The sequence below is a fragment of the Lissotriton helveticus genome, chromosome 5_1 (genome assembly GCF_964261635.1).
Source record: "Lissotriton helveticus chromosome 5_1, aLisHel1.1, whole genome shotgun sequence".
Classification (NCBI taxonomy): Eukaryota; Metazoa; Chordata; class Amphibia; order Caudata; family Salamandridae; genus Lissotriton; species Lissotriton helveticus.
Window position 1 is genome coordinate 1,676,256,960 of NC_136065.1, and position 17,103 is coordinate 1,676,274,062.

Here is a 17,103-nt window from a genome sequence, read left to right on the forward strand (position 1 = left end):
TGGGGTGTGGTATAGACGACGAAGGAATTTAAAATGAATGAGTTTGTGTCTGCTATTCATCGACACCTCTCTGGTCGTGGCACAGCATGCGTCCCATTGAGCGTCAGAGATCTGGGTGCTCAGATCCGTTTCCCAAGCGGCCCGGACCGCCTCATCAGATGATGGGAGTGAGAGTAAGCATAATTTGTAAAGTTTGGACACCACGTGGGCCCCCGAAGTGTTCTGGATAATGGGAGTGAGTGCAAGAGTGTCGTCCGGCGGCAGCGGGAAGGTGTGGAACGTGGTACGCATCAGCGCCCTGAGTCTAGCAAACACAAAGGTGTCCATGAATGTGCGTTCCGAGAAGCGAGGGTCCTCGGAAACGGAAAGCGCGTGGCCGTCGGGGAACAAGTCACCGATCGCAGTTAGATGGTATTTAGCTAGTGTACGACAGATCAATGTTTCGCCAGTTATGGGGAGCCAATGCGGGTTGGGTAGTGGAAGGGCTTGTGAGTACAGAGTGTCAGCACGCAGTAAGCGCCTAAGTTTGTCCCAGGCCCAAGCCGTAGTGGCAAGAGGAAGTATGTCATGTGGATCGCGAGGAAGGCCCTTAGGGAGCACATTGTCCAGAGATACAGGGAGTGCGGCGTCCGCCTCAGGTTTCAAGTGTTGAATCCTGGCGTCCGGGTGGAACCAGGAGTGGGCATACGAGCACTGGGCAACCAGGAAATAGAGGTAGAAGTCCGGGACCCCAAAGCCTCCCCTCTCATATGGCAGTGTCAACACGCTCCAGGCCAGGCGAGGGCGCTTCCCACCCCAAACCAGTCTCAGCAGGGCCGTGCGCAGTTGCGTGAAAAAAACCCGAGTAAGGGGGATGGGGATATTGTTGAATAGATATAAAAACCGGGGCAGTACTACCATTTTCACTATGGCAATGCGCCCAGCCATCGACAGGGGAAGGCGAAGCCATCTATCAGTGTTATCTTCCAAGAAATCAAGGGCGCGACCATAGTTCATGCGAATGATAGCCACGGTATCCAAGTGGATGTGAATCCCTAGGTATTTAACGGAGTCCTCGCACCATTCCAATGGGAGGGAGCAAGGCCATCTCGAAGTGGCAAGGGTAAGGGGGAACAGCTGTGATTTGTGCCAGTTAACTCTGAGGCCAGAGTAATCACCAAAACGCACAATCTCCGACAGCAGAGGTTGCAGGTTGGTTTCTGGAGTGCGGATGTACAGAACCATGTCGTCCGCATAGAGCGATACAAGCAGCGGTCCCGTGCGGAACTGGAGTCCCCTGTGCAAGTGTTTCTCTTGAAAGTGACGGACCAGAGGATCCATAGCCAAAATAAAAAGTAAGGGGGATAAGGGGCATCCCTGGCGGGTACCACGAGACAGAGTGAACATGTTGGTGATAGTACCATTGAGGCAAAGACGAGCCGTGGGAGCCGTGTACAGCAATTCGACGGTCGCCACAAACATAGCTGGCATGCCCATTCTACGCATCACGTCCAGAAAAAAGGGCCACTCCAAGGTGTCGAATGCCTTCTCAGTGTCCAAAAAGACCGCAGCAGCTGGAACGGACGGGTCAATTCTATGCAGGACCGAGAAGACCGTGCGGAGGTTCAGGGAGGTCGACCTTTGGGGCACGAATCCTGACTGAACTGGCGAAATGATAGAATTCACTAGCAGCGCGAGCCGCATAGCGAGCACCTTGGCAAGGATTTTATAGTCTAGGTTTAGGAGTGACAGCGGGCGATAGGAACCGCAGACTGTCGGGTCTCGGCCAGGTTTGGGTAGCAAGACAATAACTGCCTCACGGAGCGTAGGGGGGAGAACACCGGACTCCAGGGCTTCAGCGTACACCTCGACCAGGATAGGAACCAACTCCTCCTTGTATGCTTGGTAAAAATCGGCTGTGAAACCATCCAGGCCCGGCGCCGAGGAACCCTTCAGCGAGTCTATCGCCTCTGCGATCAGGTCGGGAGTGATAGGGTGCGCCAAATAGTCTTGCATGTACTTTTCCAAGAATACCATGGCTATTTCATTGATGTAGGGACCCGGGTCGTGCTTGTCCCTGGTTAGGTCAGATTTGTAGAGATGCTTGTAGTAAGACAAGAAAGTGTTGCAAATGTCAGGCGTGGTGAAGCGAGGTGTGCCATCTGCAGCCACAATCTGTGTGATGTACGCCGCCTGCCGGGGGGGGCGCAGCAATTGCGCCAATAACCGTCCCGGTCTGTCCCCCTCGCCATATTGGCGGGCCGAATGGTACTTGCCTAAGTATTTGAGTTCCCTGTCCGCCGTGTCTCTGAATTCTAACAGGAGCTCGATGCGTTTGGCTTCGTTGGCAGGGGAGGGGTCAGTCAGGATCCGAGATTCAATGGCTGATAGGTCAGTCTCAAGGCGGGACAGGGTGGACCGTATCTCACGCAGCGCCCCTACATGCTTGGTTATGCAGACCCCCCTGATTGTCGCCTTGAATCCCTCCCATAGCGTGGCCCACGCAGTCACGGAGCCAGTGTTGAGGTCAAAATAGTCCTCAATCGCCGAGCGGATCTCCTCCGTGAAAACCGGGTCCGCCAATGCACGCCCAGGGAATCTCCACTGCCTCTCATACCCGCCCAACCTTGGGATCGCAAGCGCCAGAATCACCGGAGAGTGGTCAGATATGGTACGTGGTAGCGTGCGCAAATCAGTAACCCAACCCGCCAAGCCAGGGGACAATAGCCAGTAGTCAATCCTGGTACTCGTGTTGTGGTAGCCAGAGTGGTGTGTGAAGGACGGGGAGGTAGAGTGCCCGGTAGCCTCAATGTCCTGCAGTGCAAAGTGGGAACATAGATCCGCCATCGCCGCGCGGGATAGTGGTTTGCGGTCCGGGGAGGGGGATGTGCTGTCCCTGCCGGGGTTCATCAACAAGTTAAAATCGCCCCCCAACGCCAGAAGGTCAATATTTGCGCGTATTAGCGACATGTGCAGGTTCGCAAGGCAGGTCGGGGAGTCGACATTAGGGCCATAAACCCCTACAATGGAAACCCTGTACCCAAACAGCAGCCCGTGTAGAATCACATAGCGTCCCTCCCCGTCCACCTCGCTACCAGTCAGGACAAAGGGTAAGCGTTTGTGAATCAAGACCGCCACCCCTCGAGCATATCTACTGAAGCTAGAGAACACTCTGTTTGCACCCCAGCTCCGTGCAAAGGAGGGTGTGTCTGAATGAACCATGTGTGTTTCCTGCAGTATTAGAATATGAACATTATGTCTGCATACTGTAAAACCTGTTTCCGTTTCCGGGTGGAGTTCAAGCCCCGGACATTCCAGGTCATCAGCTTTAGAATAGAAGGGCCAGTCTGCAATCCTACTCGGGCCATAGAGTCAATTCGAAAATCGTGGGCAATAAGCGCCCAGTGAACAAACCAGTGCCAGATGTCTCGCGATCAATATAAAGGAGAAGAAAACAACACAAAAAATACAAACAACCCCACCCCCCCCACCACCCAGCCTCCCAATTCCCCATGAGAGGCAGAACCCCCCCATTCGCAAATCTGAAAGGCAAAACAGCAAGTGCAATATGGGAAAAATTCGCAAAAAAAGGGAACCCTACACATGCTAGAAACCCCCAGAAGATGCAACTAAACATATCAGCCCGCGCTAGGGGGGGAGGCAACGCTAACCCCCGGGCGGGCAATCCAACGGAACATTGAGAATGTCATAAACGGATGGGTATGTAGGAACTTTAGCCACTCCCGCTATAAAGAAAGGAACCAAGATTAAAGCGGAGTGAGCAGTCAGCCCTGTCCAGCGTCTGTGAACAGGTCAGCGCTGACCTGCGTATCTGACTGCGGAGGAGAAGTGGGCCCAGAGCCGGGGTTCGATCCAGGCCCAGACTTATAAGTGTGACAGAAGTCCTGAACCTCCGCTGGAGAGTCAAAAATGCGATACCGGCCATTGATGTCCACTTTCAGTCGGGCTGGGTAAAGCATATTGTATTTTAGGCCCAGGTTTCGGAGAGCCGCCTTGACGCTGGTGTATTTTCTCCGGGCCTCTTGCACCATGACCGTGTAGTCCGGGAAGAAGGACAGCTTGCTCCCCTGCCATCGCACCTCGCCCATTTCTCGCGCCGCCCGAAGCGCGGCATCACGGTCTCTAAAGTTCATAATCCTTGCGATGATGGGTCTGGGCAACTGTCCCGTGCGCGGCTTAGGCCCCAACGATCTATGTGCTCTCTCCACAACAAAACCAGCCGTAAATGTGTCTTTACCAAACAATTCGATGAGGAGATTTTCCACAAAGGTGTCAAATCGGCCAGTGGCAGTTGTCTCCGCCACGCCCAGGATTCTGATGTTATTGCGTCTGCCTCGCGCTTCCAAATCCTCGTTTTTAATGGCAACTTCCTTTAGAATTTTCTCCACCCTCTCGAGCCTCTTTCGGGTTTTGGAGGAGTCGTCGTCAAGGTCGGATATTCTAGACTCCGCCAAGTCCAGACGCCTATCGTGGGCTTGTACGGTTGAATTGATGGCGGACAGCTTCTGCTCCAAGCTGTCGAACCTAGTATCCAGGGCTTTGAAGCCAGCCCGCATTTCCCCCATCATAGCGGCCATCATGGACGCCGCATCACCAGCAGGCTGTGTCACCAGGCCTCCAGCAGAAGCACCCGGATGGGGATAAGCAGCAGGGAGAGCCTTGTCGAAATTGAGAGTCTTTTGGGCCGGATCCTTCTTCCCCATCGTGGGGGATGTGTGGCGTGGTCGCAGTCTCTGCGACAGTGGAGGTGAGCGGGGATCAATGGCAGAAGCAGGCCGGCCCCCAGTGACCGGCCGCGAGGACAGGACAGCAGGCGAAGGTCCAAGCCACAGTCAAGGTAGCAGGGATGCAGGTGGCCGTGGAGCTCAAAATGGCGCCGCGAGGAGCAGTAGCAGGCCTCCCATCCGAGGCGTCAGCAGCAGCAGCTTTGCGGCGGCGACGGAGGGCGGCGCGGCACCCAGGCGCACGGCGGGGCTGCCGCGTGTCATCAGGGAGCGCCCCCGGCCCGACCAGCAAGTCCGCACCCCCCTCCCCCCCGGGCCCCCGAACGCACGCGCCGCATTCCCCCACAACCCGGCCCGGGACCCAAATCCAGCCCCCGGCTCTACCCCCGGAGCAGGCCAAAAAGAGCAGCCACACCCGTGAGCCCGGAACCAGGGGCAAGACGGGCCGAGCGGCCAGGGGGAAGCAGCGCGCGAAAGCGCCAGAGGTAGGGGATTAAAGGAGTGGCGGCGCGGCCGCAGTCCGCCGAGGCGCACTCACCCGGCTCTCCAGTGTTGCGGGGAAGATGGCGCCAGGCTCCGGCGGTCTCAGATCCCCTCCGTCGCGGCCACTGCAATTAGCCGTCCCCGCGGCTCAGGAACGCCTCCAAGGTTGCCCCGGACCATCAGGCGGCCGGACGGTGCAGTTAGGAATGGCAGGGATGCGGACTACATTCCTTATTGTCCGAATTGGGCGCCCGCCCGGAGGAGCTTCACGGCAGAGCGGCCATTACGGTTGCCGCCGTGGCCACGCCCCTTTTTAAACAATCTTTATTGAGTTTTTCCGTGGTAGCATAAACTTACAGTGTGTCAAAGTTTGTTGCCTAATATTCCCAGCTCGGTAACTATTACAAGCATATAGTGCAGTGTCGTACAAACTGAAATCTATATTACATATTGGTATTCCACCCTTGCGGTGACTGAGAGAAAATGGAGAAACAAACAGATTTTTTAAAAACAGTCCTCGCTACTTAATATCGTCCCTGATTCCTAGTTGCATTATTACTCCAAATACAAGGAGGTCTTTAACCTCAGGTAGCTGAAAAAAGGAAACCTGCATAGGAGATTTGTTGCATGCTGGAATAGCCGCAATGGACCTTTATAGAAGAAAACTGAAGGCCTGACTTGGCCTAGGACAGTAGGTATGGTAAATTCACCTGCTTCTGACGCCGGATGGGAGCAGGATCATTGTTGATACACCATAAGTAAAAACGATTCCATATGAAAGCGTACAACTTTCTGGTGGATGGTCTTCTCGCTTCTTTAAGAATGTTCAAACAGTCAATGGACAGATCTAAATGTCCGTACTGGAGGACCTCAAAAGCCATGCCTTTAATCATAGAGATGAGAGGTTGGGGTGGCACACCTTCCCCCGTGCTTGGATAGTAAGTCTAGTCAGCAAGGAAGGAGATCTTTCTCCTTCCTTGCTCCGTTTTTCTGGAATAAACTACCCTTACACCTACGCACCATAAGTGATCACAATTGTTTTCGTAGGAATTTTAAGACCTGGTTGTTTGACATCTAACAGCATTGAAGTATTATCCTCTCAGAGACATCCACCAGCGCCATGAGACTCTCGAGTGATATGCTCGCTCAATAAATATTTATGATTTGATTTGATTTGATTAATCTCCTGTGTGGGATCTCTGATAGTTGAAGTAGATCCGGATACCACCACTGGCGAGGCCACTCTGGTGCGATCAGTATCATTCTACTCTTTGCCCTGTAGAACTTGTTCTACAGGGCCAATGTGAAACATTATGGTGAAACATTATGCTTCCTCCCACCGCACTGGGTAACGGAGATGGGAGAAGCCAGGGCTCATTGTTTTGCAGGTTGCTTCCTTGAGGACGGTGTCTGTCTAGGAGCTCCCTTTCCCTGATCTACGCTGATGGTAATGTGACCTGGATTCTTGCTGTTGAGTTGACCAGTGAGGGGTTTGAACCTTCTGTTGGAAAAACAGACGGTCGTCTAAAGACCTTGCACTTCTCATGGCCGACCGCCTTTAGAGTGTCCAACTCCGACTTCATCTTGGACATCTTGTCACTGGCATGAGTGCCAAACTAGGAAGTGCCATTAAAAGGAAGATTCATAATCCTTTATTGTGCTTCCGGTTTGAGGCCAGTGAGCCGCAATCAGGCAGAACGTTTGGCGCAAATACCATAGGAATAACCATGTGCTCCCAAATCCGATGCATCCGCTGTTGCGCTAATGACCTGATTTGCAACCAGACCACCTTCCTGCAAAACTTCCTGAAAGTCCTGCTGGTCTTCCTTGGGTAGCTTCTCTGTGAATCTAGCCAACGAATCACACAGAGACCTGTCATACCTCCCCAGAAGTGCTGAGGCACTAGCCACCTTCATGAAGGATGCCAATGTATTGCACATTCTTTTCCCCAGAGAGTTGATATGCTTGCTCTCCTTGTCAGGAGAGACTGAAGAGCATGTCGCTCCAGGATGCATCTTCCTGGCTGCTGCCACTATAACAGAATCCAGTGGAGGATCTGATCATAGGAACAGTGGATCCTGGTCAGGAGCCTTGCACTTTTTTGAAATAGGTGGAGGAGCTGAACCCACCGCAGCTGGAGTTAAACAAGTCTGCAGTGCTGGTTTGAGCAGACCAGGAACTAGAGGTAGTAAAGGCCTTGCCGATGACCTAAGGTGTAGAGTCTCGAATATGACAGATGAAGAAGTTGTAGGTACAGGCATATCAATATTCAACTTGTTGGCAACCCTGCAGAGCACTTCATTAAAAGTGACCATGTCGTCGACCGGAGACATTCTAGCTGGAGGGGTAGCAGACAGGGCTAAGGAGTAATCCCTCACCGATGATCTTGAGGATGCAGACCATGACGGAGACGTATGCCTACTTCTTCTCGATCTGGAGGACGGGCGAGATCTAGACCGTCTAAGTGGTGTCCTGGAATGTGAATGTCGAGCTGGAGGGGACCTAGCTCTCCTTGGTGATCTGTGTGGAGATCTCCCATGGATGTAGCAGGTGGAGGACCAACAGAGACTCTAGAGGCAGAGTATGTCCGAGAGTAGTCTGAACCAGGACTTCTGGGTGGAACTCTCCAATGTTGAATACTCTGCAACCATGGTGGAGAGAGGTTAATAGGGGGTGTCTGTTTTCGAGGAACCGGAGATCCCTTCGGTGTGATTTACACTATGTTAATTCCTGGAGAAGAAGAAGAAGCTCCCCTCGATGTCCATCATATGGACCTCGACGTCGACCTCTGTTTTCCCAGCACCTCCATGGAAGATGAGAGAGGCCTCGACGACATAATGCCTGTCGCCGACCTAGGATTTGCTTCTTTCTATGTCGAACCCAGAACTGGAGACGGAGATACCGGCTGTGCCGCTCTCTGCGTCGACTGCCTATGTGACTTCGATGGGGTCATGGACTTGGACACACTCAACGCCAACCATAGATGCTATGACTGCGGCGGAGATCTGGACGTCGACTAGTGCCACAACGTCGGTGACTGATGAGGGAGATTATTCGACGTCGAGCCCGACTTTGCCGACCGCTTATGTCTGGCAAACTCCGAGCCTGGAGTTAAATGTCTTCACGTTGACTTACGATGTGACGGCGGAGGCTGTGACCACTTTGACGGCGATCTGTCCCTCGACATTATCGCATGCCTTGTATGTTTTTCCGACGTCGACCTTGAAGCTGAAGGGGAACATTCAAGGATCTGCTTTCTTTTTGATGCTGGAGAAGAAGAAGAACTTTGTTTCATTCTCTGATCTATGTGTTTCCTGAGGGGAGGGCTCTTTAAAAGCATTACTTCTCCCAAGGCCACTTTTTGAAGGTCCTTTTCCTCTCTGCAGGAAGGCATGTAGCTTTATCTTCTCTCTCTCTCTCTCTCTCTCTCTCTCAAAGTGTTCTCTTGGAGAATTGCTGGTAATAATAACACTTCTCTGGATTGCGTGAGGATGGTAAACATACAATACAGACCAAAAGTGGATCATACTTCGCCATCTTCTTCCCACAGGAGGAACATTTATTGAACAAGGCTGGCATTTCTGACAGAAAAAGTTTTAAAAATTGTCAGAAAACAACTAAGAAAGCTACCAGCAGTAAAAAAAAAATGTTGAATGAAGGTAGAAATAATTATCAGGAAAACTATTTCTGACTAGAACAATCAAAAATGGATGAGCTCAATGCTAGAGGAACCTCACAAAAGGAGCCGGAAAAAAATAACTGACCTAACTCACCTGTGGTGCATGATTGGAGCAGGGAGCTCTTGGAGGTCTTAAAGGCACGATGTCAGTTTTATTACTGTTGTGATTTTATCTATACAGTCTTAGGGCTAATTGCCTGCTATTACTTGCCTTTTTCTTTGAAAATAAAAGGCTCTGTTGGAACACTAGAGGAGTGCATGTTCTTTGTTAAAAAATGCTATATAAAATTATTTTATTTTAAATGAAATATCCAATGCAATTTTGGCATCTTAGCCAGTTTGAATGATGTTAGGCTGCATGTTTATGTATATAAATGTATATATGTATGTTTGAAGCTTCTGCATACACGTTTATTTGGCTGAACATATATATATATATATATATATATATATATATATATATATATATATATATATATATATATATATACATATATATTTTTTATTTTTTTTGTAAATGCTCCGGGGTCCCCGCACGTGGGCGAGACTATTCAGTGCTTATGACTATTGATGAGTATCCCCTGGAAGAGAACTGATAATGCCCATATGGTGGGGAGAATGCTGTCTTTTCTTTTGCTCTTGGAGTTATGACAATCTGCAAGTAGCCTGCAGTTAAATCAAAAGTACTAAGAAATTTGGCTACACCCAGATCTGGGTATAGGGTGAGTGTAGGAGGCTGGCTTAGTATATGGTGCACACTTATTCAAGTTGTGCACCTTGCACTAAACGTGGCCACGCTGATGGTGATCTTAGGGGCCTTTGATAACCTCAAAAAGCTTTCAAAGTGGTAGCTGTGTAGAGTAGCCTTCTGGCTTATATTGAAGAAGATAAAGCTGCATTTGTTTACCAGTTTAATCTGAAGTGTAGGTTAGATGAAAAGAAACCACACAGTATTTAGAAAAATTAAGTCTATTTATTACAACATACTATCACATTGGTATATCTCCCACCCAGAGATATCAACACAATACACAAGAATACTTCAAAAGCAATCAGGTAAGTAGCACAAAATACATTGGTCTCCAGGGGGAGACAAACCATTTTCTAAGAAAGTGAAATGCGAACTGCAAAGGAGAATTGGACTTGGACATGAAGACCCAGAGGACCAGAGAACACGAGGAGCCACCCAAGGTAAATTCCCACGGAGGCTGTGTGCAGAGTGGCAACACAGCCACGTGCCCAATGGGAAGTCATGGGAGAAGTGGCAGCTGCAGTTTTGAAGAAGAAGGACCCTTCCCAGAAGATCCCGAGGAAAAACTTTGGAAGAGCATTGTGTTAGGGAGCTGCCCCATCCATGAATGCCCGGGAACCAGGTTGCCTACACCAGGCAAGCCGGGTGCATAGGGGTGAAGAGGAGTAGGAACCTGCCATAGACAACAATGGACGACTTTGAAGAAGATGCCTCTGGAGACGATGGTGAAGGAGTCCGGTGGTATCCAAGAGTGGAGTCTTGAAGTGAAGAACCTGCAAGCAGAGGGTACTGTGTCTGTGCCACTCAGAGGTGTCCAGGAAACACAGACACAATGCCCACCAATGTCGGGAGGTTCTAAAGAGTGGAGGGAGAATTTGTCACTGCAGCTGTGAGAACCAGGCGATGCTGATGATGACCAGGAGCCGTGAACGAGATGTCCCACATTGGATGTCAGTAACTATGTGGTCGGTATCCAACGGAACACCAACATGCTTTGGTAGCCGCAACTGGTGCAGAAGACGAAAAAGGAGCAACGTTGGGGCCAGGAAGATCCAAGAGACTCACTAACAGTATGAGAGTAAGAACATGCTCCAAGCAAGCAGGGAAGCCCACTGAACCACGGGAAGCCCCTCATGAAGACCCACAGGACAACGACACAGGAGTCGCAAGAGGACCTCAGCAGCTCACCAAGGTTGGAGGCCCATTGTGCAGAGGACGCAGTGAGGAAGCTGATCTTGGAGGAAAGAGGTGCTGGAGGCTGGAGCTTCTTGTAGCCCGAAGATCTCAGGAGGTGCAGAGCCAACAAGCCGTGGCAACGCTAAGTTGATGGAGTGTACAGGGGTTGGGTTGCATCAAGTTCTGACGAGGACAGGTCAGGCCTCGAGGGAGTTGTAAAACCACCACATGTGTGGCTGAGCCTCAGGATATCCGTAGGATGACAGGAGGAGCAGACCACCCAGCTTCATTGTGGTACCTGCAGATGCAGGGGAGTGATTCCTTCACTCCAAGGGATATTTCTTTGGGTGTCCTTAATGCCCACAGGTCTGTTGAGGAATCTGGATGAAGCACAAACACAGATGAGGGAGATGACTTGAAGAACAGCGAGACCAGGAGCAGCAGGAGTGTTCATTGGTGCAGTTTCCATTCCAGTCGAAGTCCAAAGAAGTCCAAGTGTTCAGACAAGTGAAAAGCAACCTTGTTTAGGGTTGAGTACTGTCCCACGACAATTTAGGCTTGAATCCTGTCCCATGAGGAATCCGATGACCCACCCACAGGGGAGCCCTTTAATACCCCAAAGAAAGGGTTAGGTCGACTTGAGGGTCACTCCCAGAGGAGAGGCTGGACAGCGGGGATGATACTCCTGTTTCCTTTGACCAGTTTTGTGCCAGAGCGGTAACCATGGGTTCCTGAACTGGCTCAAACTAGAGTATGCAAGAAGGGCACCCAATGTGCCCTTCAGGTAGTCTGGTGGCACTGGCAAGCAGCCCCAACCCAAGGCTCAAAACACTAAGTCCTGTCTGGATGGTGGTTACACCTCCCTGTGACAGGAAAACTATTGTTCAACCTACCAGTGCTTGGCTCAGTGGCAGGAGGGCAGAATCATGTTGAAAGGCTGTTAATGGAGTACAAGGCAGTTAAGGAGTCCCCCACTACATAGAATCATACTTCAGACAGTGGAGTCGGTGTTGGGATCTGATTCCAACTTGTTTGATACCAAACCTGACTGGGTTTGGTGAAGCAACTATATAGTTAGACATCTCATAATGACTAATAGCCACTATATGTATGTCTAAAAATGGCTAACCGCACTTACAAAGCCAGGAGAATCAACTCCGGGGTTTTAGGGGTGTCCAGCTCATGCAGGGGCACCCTCACACTTATAACCAAGCAACCTGCCCTCAGAACTGAGGAGCCTGCAATAGTGGTGGCTTATAGTTTTAAAGTGCAGTGACCTCGGATATAAGGAAACTTATATTTGTTGTGAGAGGTGCAAGCACCAACTCAAACAAGCTACAAGTACTTACCATTTCAATTTAGGGAAGAAAGCACAGTTGCTGGGGTCCTGATCAGCAGGATCCGAGCAGACGATGTCAAAGCACACTGACACCAAGCAAAAAGTGTGGGTAACCAGATGCTACTTTCCTACAGGTGTGCTTTAGATGATAAAGAAATAATAATAGTACAGAAAAAGACAATTGTGAGAGGAGAGTAGAAAGGGCTCTGACAGGGGTACTGAAGAGGGAAATCAATAGACTAAAGTGCAAAATCCTGTGAAAAACTCACATTTCGCTTGCTAGATGTCTGGCGGATATTCCTTCGTGGTTTTGGCCGACCCCTTGTATGGTGTTCCAGTTTGGCACCTTCAGTAGGAAGGTCCACTAGGGCCTCAAAGGAAGTGCTCCTGGAGCGGGAATATTGGCTACTAGTGGAGGAAGAGTACCAGCCAGAGGGAGACTCCATTTCCATTGCATGGCGGTCCAGTTCCTGCTCACTCACACCTGAAGAGAAGAGGAATCGGAAACATTCAAGATTAGAAAGCAATAGTTACTGAAAAAATGAACCACAATATGGAAGCACAAACAAGAAACAGAGAACAGATAGTAGAGCCAGACAGGGTTACAAGCACAACAAACAGGAGGGGAAATTTAAATTTGAGTAGGCTAATATGACTGAAGAATAACAATGGAAGGAAAAGGAAACACTATAGAGAGAAGCTTATATTCTCACTGATGAAGGCAGACACTGGACGGATCTTTCTGCTGTGCAGCTGCCTCTTAATTGCAATTGTATCCTGAAAGATAGAAACAACATGAACAGTATTACAATAATCTAGCAATAGGGCGTTCAAAAAATGTAGGTCCAAATGCACACAAGTCATGCCATATACCACATTTGTTTTAGAAACTAAACAACACTAGTAATGTTTCCTTTTGTGAGCAGGCCTGCAAAATAGATTGTCCAAGCAGCAAAAGTAAATTGCTACTACCACTACTAGGCAACAGCTTGGAATGTGCTGTCTATCTGCATGAATCAGGTGAAACTAGTTACATACCAGTAAATACCATTCTGCAGCATTGGTATAGTTCATAGATTACCATGCTCGAAACAGACACTGGAGAACTCACTTACAGGTATGCAATTTGTTTCTCCTCCAGTTTAAGATATTTCATAGATTCCTATGTTTTAATCTGACTAGTGAGCAGCCCTAGACATAACATATGCAGAATTGCGGAAAGTGGGAAAGCAGGCACACCTTTTGTGAATAAGATGCAATGAACTGCCTGGCCCACCGCTGAGTTTTTTCCACCCATGACGCAGATAGTATTGTGGAAAGTAGGACTGCTGGGGCTCTTGCTGCTTGTATTGCTACAGATAATAGACTCTTCTAAGGGAAGATGTTTCACTATGGCTCTTAGTGCCTCAAAATGGCTACAGGCTGTGATATTTTAAAACAAATTCCTAGGGATCTGGATACTTTTGGATCATCCTTTGCAAATGAAGCTGCCCTGGTGTTGGCAGACAGGTGCTCCTACCAATTGCATTATTCCAGTACTTGTCTAGTACTTACAAAAATATATTATTGCAGATGTTTAGCTGAGCTCTATTTACAGAGGAATGCCTGCTGGCTGGAAAGTGTATCAGTCAAAGTATGGACAAGTATTTTGGGGGAAGACAGTAACAGTAGCAGTGTCATCAGCAAATTCAGCTGCACCAAGGTAATTGGCTCAGTGTTCCTGTTGATCATGTGCATAAAAGTGAAGACATTACTTCAAATACTGATTAACAAGTTCAGTCTGGCTGTCCTTCTGAAGATGGTAAGCTGAAAACCGAAGGGTTTGAATATGAAGAATGTGTGACAATTCTGTCCAAAATGTATACATAATGATTTTCTATCAAGTACCATCATATCCAGAAAAATATGTAATCAGTATATTTGTGTTAAAAATTAGAAAAGCAACTCCTTTGGCTGTTGATACATCTGTATGAAGAAGGAAAGGGGCTATCTTTGTTGTATCTGTTGTATGCTATCAGGTCGAAAGCTGGGTCTTTGATGATATTAAAAGCTTTGTGGTTTCACAGGAAACATTGCATCAAAGGCATTTTACCATCCAACACAAGGGCATATTACTGTGTATCTCTTGATATTTGTTGAATACCAGCCTATTGTATCAAAGAAGTAACAGCAAACCTTCCAATAACACCAGAGTCTGGTAAAGAAGCAACCTGTGTATTCTTCCTGTAGTTAAAGGCACAATAACAAAATAAATTTGCTGAATGACTGATTCAGGTGAATAGGGATAATGTCTCATGAACTGACATGAAGAGCTTTACCACCGTACTCATTTCATGGGTGAGCTTTGAAATCTCCCATCTTAGGTCTGGTTGGAGGAGCGTGTATCAAGTGGTTCAACTTTCCACAGTATAAACACAGAGCTTCATTAATGCATCTCTCTCATTCTACTGAAGTCAACTGACTTCGGGTACTACTACTGCTATTTTCAATTTACATAGGTTTGATAGCATTTTTCAGAACCTCTTCTGTCTGTCTCTATTGAAACATAGGTTGAAAGCAGGAATTGATAGGTGAACCTGGAGAGAAACATTGCTCTATTTTCTTTCATTTTTCTTTTCCAATAATCTTTGATCAAGTTGAACCACCAAACCTAAAAGCGGTGTACATGTTTGGGAAATCAGTCTAACGCGGGCTTCTAAAGCCTGATTGTTCCAGTTAGATTTTCCTGCCAAATGTTTAAATCTGTGAAACAAGGAAGGAACTGGATCCTACATCTGGCCAGCCCGGATCTCAACAATAGGGAAAACAGAGCAAGTTGGCTGGTCAGGATCATTGACAGAACGAATGTGAGCACACGCAGTCAGTATATACTACGTGATCAATGAAAATGTATTTCAAGAAGATTTATTTACATTCAAAATGAGGATTCGTAAATTTCAACGTCAACAGACATAAACGGAAAACTGTCAGTACAGTTGGTTCAACGACATACAATCATGTATACAATATCTACAAATCTACAATTTTACAAATCTACAGACAGCTAAGGTGAAGGAGTCGTGCAAAAAACATATTGACACACCAAAAAACAGTACTACTCCAACCAAATTGCAAAGTACAAGTGCTAATAGAGATCAAACATTGTTTGTGCGTGAAAAAAATTAACACAGGAAAACCAGTCCTTAGAACTAACAACCACTGGACAGGCGGAACAGGGATGGAAAAAGGTGCCTGCCTGTCTTACACAGCCTGTGGTCGGATGTTTTTTAGGATTGCATTGCTAGGGCCCAATGGAATGCCCCACTGATTCAGGTCCTTTGGAGCGGCTAATTGATTTCGCCTACACGACGGGTCCCTGTTGAATTGTTCCCGCTCGCTGTATTGATTACTGTGGCCAGCGGCACCCCATGTTTCCACTCTCGTCCTAATACAGCCCACCATTCTGGCCCCAAATTTGTGAACTGCCCTTCGATCTGGGCGTGCACCGCGGTGCGGGCACTGTGCCCCCAGAGTTCGACGGTATGACGGACAGACCTCCATTTTTGCTTCTGCGACATACCTACACCACGGCAACCCTCGTGCCTACTGTGCAGATAAAATCGTTCCCAGTCCCCGTCCTGAGGAGAACCTTTTACTTCTAAGGTTCGAAACGCGTCGACATCCCCAACCTGTGGCAAGATTAAAGGGTGCAGCCAGGGTGAAAATTATTCCATTCCATTGGGCCCTAGCAATGCAATCCTAAAAAACATCCGACCACAGGCTGTGTAAGACAGGCAGGCACCTTTTTCCATCCCTGTTCCGCCTGTCCAGTGATTGTTAGTTCTAAGGACTGGTTTTCCTGTGTTAATTTTTTTCACACACAAACAATGTTTGATCTCTATTAGCACTTGTACTTTGCAATTTGGTTGGAGTAGTACTGTTTTTTGGTGTGTCAATATGTTTTTTGCACGACTCCTTCACCTTAGCTGTCTGTAGATTTGTAAAATTGTAGATTTGTAGATATTGTATACATGATTGTATGTCGTTGAACCAACTGTACTGACAGTTTTCCGTTTATGTCTGTTGACGTTGAAATTTATGAATCCTCATTTTGAATGTAAATAAATCTTCTTGAAATACATTTTCATTGATCACGTAGTATATACTGACTGCGTGTGCTCACATTCGTTCTGTCAATGATCCTGACCAGCCAACTTGCAAATGTTTAAATCTGGCTGTACATGCCTTATATCTTGGTTTCCATGATGTAAATATAATTCATTTTCAGATGCATATTCGGCTTAACATACTCCAGAAGTGAATTTCAAATTAATTTTAGAAAGCTGCAAAAGAAGCTAATATGCATGTTGAGGTGTAGCTTGTAAAAAGTCACGCAAAAGGCTGCACTGCCAGGAAGATTACATAATGCAAAGTCTTTTTTTTGCTCAATCAATTGGAAATGCTTCATATCTAAGTAAAAACGTAATCCGAATCATTTATACACACAAATCTGATAGTTTTGAGGATCACTATCAAATATTTTGGAGGATGAGAGAGCTAACATTTACTAAGAAGCTCCGGTTCCATATGCTTGATCCTGCACATAATTGACCTTATTTAGACCAGTATTTTGCATATATGAAGTTTTGATCTGTTCTCATTACTCTTGTATAATACTTTCTGTAGCAAATTAAACTGTGATATAACCTGTTTGGCTTCACAATCAGTCAGGCTTAACATGACTGGGAGCAACAGCCTTCACTAAGAAGCTGTAATATATCAGTGTACAGGAGATATCCCACAGTTAAAACATGAGTTTGGCCCAGGATCATCTGGACAAACTTAATAGTCTTTGACTAAGGATAACCTCTTGCATTTTACTCAGGGTCTTAGTAGCTGTTCGGACGGAAAAGTTCTCTATAGGAAACTGGAATTTACTGCTGTTGTCCCCCTATTTTTTGCCCTTTGTAGC

At 47.8% G+C, this 17,103-nt stretch overlaps 1 protein-coding gene across 1 annotated transcript in view; it reads right to left on the reverse strand.

Moving 5' to 3' along the window:
- Positions 1 to 17,103, reverse strand: part of CARMIL3 (capping protein regulator and myosin 1 linker 3) — a 1,019,681-nt gene that overhangs the window by 226,231 nt on the left and 776,347 nt on the right. Inside the window, exons 30-31 of the mRNA XM_078644900.1 lie at positions 12,866 to 12,929; positions 12,422 to 12,636 (exon numbers count right to left, since the gene is read on the reverse strand). Coding sequence (XP_078501026.1) covers positions 12,422 to 12,636; positions 12,866 to 12,929 — 279 coding nt within the window. The remainder of the gene's footprint in view (positions 1 to 12,421; positions 12,637 to 12,865; positions 12,930 to 17,103) is intronic.